This window comes from Poecilia formosa, unplaced genomic scaffold (genome assembly GCF_000485575.1).
Source record: "Poecilia formosa unplaced genomic scaffold, Poecilia_formosa-5.1.2 Scaffold63, whole genome shotgun sequence".
Taxonomy (NCBI): Eukaryota; Metazoa; Chordata; class Actinopteri; order Cyprinodontiformes; family Poeciliidae; genus Poecilia; species Poecilia formosa.
The window spans coordinates 2,587,500-2,591,718 of NW_006800002.1; the positions used below are offsets into that span (position 1 = coordinate 2,587,500).

The window sequence follows — 4,219 nt, forward strand, 5'->3', positions numbered from 1 at the left end:
AGCTTTGGACTGATACTGTGTATATTTGCTCCAAAGTGTTTCATTATTTTGTTTCAACCAGAAAAAAACACCAAAAAACATTTAATGAACAAAAACCCAATGTAAACTGTAAATGTCTTGAATATCAGATTGCCAGCAATGATGTGATAAGTCATGCAAAAAAAACTTAAACTGCTCATGGTCACCAAATACGTATGTCATGTTTATTTTTGCTTTTTTACATTTAGAATAATATTGAAACGTATGTTTAAATTCGCAAATTAAATTTTAAATCTCCATCTTCAAATTGTTGAGTCTGGATTTTACATTTTATTTCAGGCTTTGTTTCAATGCAATTGAACCCATAATTCAATAGTACACATGGAATGATTTAAGTCCCTTTAAAGGTTAATATGAGCCTTTATAAAGTCCTAAGGGTTAGAGTCCCAGTTGACGGAGTTTCAACTAAAGTCCTAAGGGTTAGGGTAGGGCTCCATTAAGTCTCAAGAATCCCATTCAATATGCGCCAACATGTTGGAAAAGGCTCTCTGGTATCAGGGAAAGCAAACACGGATATTTTGGCATTAAGTAAACGGGACATTTTGGGTGATTTTTGCGACATTTGGGAGCATTGAACTTTTCTGAATTTTCCACAAGATGGGGCTCTTGTATTATGATCAGAGTCGTGGGGGGTGGCTGGCTGCCACGGGGGAGCATGGACTGTGTCCTAAGGTAGCATTGGAGACTTTTCTTTCTTTCTGAGCAAGAAAAGTCTCCACACTTCCGGTGGTCGACCGGAAGTGTGTGTTGGGGTTTTTCAGGACCGGGTGTGTGTGTGGGGGATTTGTGCATCCACTGGTGGACCAGTTGCAGGGGTCCACCGTGAGGGAGGGTCAGGCTTCCACAAGGGAGCATGGGCCATGTCCTAAGGGAGCATTTGAGGCTTCTCTTCTTTGCAGAGTACTGGGATACATTGGGAAGGTGAGTTGGCATTCTGTGGGACCAGTGGTGTTGGTGTTGGTTCTGGAGCTCCAGGGGGTGGTCCAGCCGAGGTCCATGCTTGGTTTAGGTGCCTGAATCCCAGGTAGAGAAGGTCCATGAAACTCCCTGGTTCTGGAGAACCAAAGCTGGTTCAAGATTAAGTCCTTGGTCCTCCATGGTTCTTGAGCTAGGGTTATGGGGGTAGGGTTATGATTGTAGGGTTGGGTTTAACATCCCTGGGGATCCCACAGCCAGAAGGATTTCATGATCTCGTCTTGCAGGGTTCTAGTGACCAAATCCTGGGTAAGGACCCTCCATGAAAATTAGTAAAGTACCGTGACATCAGGGAGGATTAGTCAATGCTCCCAAACGTCAGTCTGCTGATGAAAATAGCCACTGAACTACTGGAGCCAGGTTAACTTTGTAGGTCCTGAGTCATTAAACCGGAGGGTGAAATCAAGTTCACCTGCACCAGTTGTAGATTGCTGGTACTGTCGGTGCACATGTAAAATAGCCACTAAACTACTGGAGCCAGTTGACCTTTGTAGTTCCTGATTCATTAAACCGGAAGGTGAAATCAAGTTCACCTGCATAGTTGGAGATTGCTGGTACTGTCAGTGCACATCTAAAATAGCCACTGAACTGCTAGAGCCAGGCCTGGTTCTGAGCCCCCATGCCCAGGTTAAGTATTTGGGTAGGCTAGAGTCCCAGGTGACAGCGTTTCAACTACAGTCCTAAGAGTTAGAGTCCCAGATGACGGCATTTCAACTAACGTCCTAAGGGTTAGAGTCCCAGTTAAACGGCGTTTTAACAAACTTTTGTATTGTTTTTTTCAATGTTACATTATCTGTGTTTTTGTGTTTAATGATGTAAAGCACTTTGAAATGCCTTGCTGTTGAAATGTGCTATACAAATATAATTTGATTGATTGATTATAGTCTTGATCTAGCTTATCAGATCATAGCTGACAATGGTTGCATAACTAATCATAATTTTGTTGGTTCTAGTCACATAACTTTAGAACTGCTAACACACATTGGCATTTGGAGCATTCATGTCTTATGCTGTCTCTTGATATATTCATTTCAATACCCGAGAGCCCCCTTCCGATAATTTCTTTAATAGTATTATTACCGTTGTTACTGAAAATAGTGAGTAGTAAATGTCCCAAAGTTCTTTTAACTATATTATGTTAATGATCTGGACAGCCAAGCATCTGATGTAGTGAATACTTGCTTGTTCAGTACCATACTGTTGTAAGAGGAAAGACTCTATTTGTTTTTATCTTTCAAAATATATATTATATATTAGTACTGAAAGAGATGTTTAAATCTGAATATATTGAAAAAAGTCCACTTATCTAAAGTTCTTTTGTTTTAAATACTTGCTCCATTTCCATTTTATTTGCCCTATAGTGTGTTTTTAGTCTTAATCCCATGTTGCTGTTTCTCTTGTATGTTGTTGCAGTGTTTGTTTGTACTCTACAAGGGACAGTTGTGTAGTAAATATAAAAGAAGCTATCAGTTTGCAATTGCTGCCAACATGACTCACCAGAGCTCCACAAAAATAATTAATACACAACTCTTGTACCCAAAAAGCCCAGCTATAAACAAGTTATAATCTGTTAAGACAAGTCGGAACACACAAAAAATGTTTGTATGGAACACTTTGGGTGTAGTTTTTTACCATGTTTCTGGCACACATCAAGTCTAAAAAGGACTTGCTTCTTATCCTCCTCCTACTACACGTAAGTAATAGCGCGCACCATGCTGGTGCTAATTAAAACTATGCAGATATATCACAAAGACAAGTGTTATGGGATGCAACAACAAGAATCACGCTGCTATCAAAATCCATGGATGGTAAGAACAAATCAGACAGCCAGATGATGTAATCTGTGTGATGTAATGATGATGTTTTGGAGAAGAGTTATATGAAGCAAGAGCAACACTCACATCCACCTTTAGAGATTTGAGGGATGGAGAACTCATCTCTCCTTAATGGTTTAAGACTGGCTCATATTTGGCTGATAGTTGTTGCTTTTGGTGTATCAGATAGAGTGAAAAATGGGGCTTTAGCTATCAACTGTACTCTGCAGGGTACAGCTCGCATGCCTGCATTCTCAATGGATGGGGAGTTCATTATTGGCGGGGTTTTTTCCTTACGTTACAAGGAGATCACAAAGATTCACAGCTACACAACTGTGCCTGAGCCGCCCACCTGCACAGGGAGGTTGGTAAGAGGGTGCATGGTGGGATATGAAGAGATTTATACTGAAAACTGAAAAGGTTTTTATTTGAATGCTGCAAAGTGCAATGATTTATTTAACAGAATTTTTTTATTATTATTTTTTAACATCAAAATTAATTTCAACAGAGTAAAAATGAGTTTCTGTATTGGTGAGCTTCTGTAGATGGCACAACTTCATCTGCCAAGGTGAATGGAGAGGGTCAGATGTGATAAGAAACAACTTTATTACTAGATGATACTCTTTAGTTTATGGTATTATCTGGTTTGTGAAAATGTAAAAAGATTTTCTTCAAAAAAAAAAAAAATCAGTAACATGTAAATGTCTGTGTGCAGTGTCAACAGTCGTGAACTACGCCTTGGTCGTGCAATGATCTTTGCAATTGAGGAGATAAACAACAGCACAGAGCTGCTGCCTGGGATTAAACTCGGGTATAAGATCTATGACACATGCGCCTCTGTGTCTGTGGCCACTCATGTGGCATTTCAGCTGTCAAACGGGGAGGACCCCGTGATTCAGACAGGCCATAATTGTTCTAATTTAGGAGTGGTAATGGGTGTTATTGGTGCCTCTAGTTCCACACCATCTATTGGCATTTCACGCATCTTTGGTCCCTTCAATATTCCTCTGGTAAAAAGTTTGAATTTATCACAAAATATAAAAATTTATTTCAGTGTATGTCTGCTAAAAAGATCAATTGTTGTTTTTGTTGCTTCAGGTGAGCCACTTTGCTACATGTGCATGTCTGTCAGATAAGCAGCAGTTCCCGACTTTCTTCAGAACAATTCCCAGTGACCATTATCAAGCTGATGTGTTGGCAAAACTGGTGAAACACTTTGGCTGGACTCGGATAGGAGCCATTTACTCTAACACAGACTATGGAAGAATTGGCATGGCATCTTTTCTTGAAGCAGCACACAAAGAAGAGATCTGTGTGGAGTACACTGAATCTTTTTATCGGACTGAACCACAAGAGATTCAAATAGTAGCAGATGTCATCCGCAGGTTTGA

At 40.1% G+C, this 4,219-nt stretch overlaps 1 protein-coding gene across 1 annotated transcript in view; it reads left to right on the forward strand.

Annotated features, from left to right (window-relative positions):
• Positions 1-3,085: 3,085 nt before the first annotated feature.
• The window catches only part of LOC103139690 (extracellular calcium-sensing receptor-like), a 1,189-nt gene continuing 55 nt past the window's right edge, over positions 3,086-4,219 (forward strand). The window contains exons 1-3 of the mRNA XM_016672584.1: positions 3,086-3,192; positions 3,544-3,838; positions 3,927-4,213. Coding sequence (XP_016528070.1) covers positions 3,086-3,192; positions 3,544-3,838; positions 3,927-4,213 — 689 coding nt within the window. The remainder of the gene's footprint in view (positions 3,193-3,543; positions 3,839-3,926; positions 4,214-4,219) is intronic.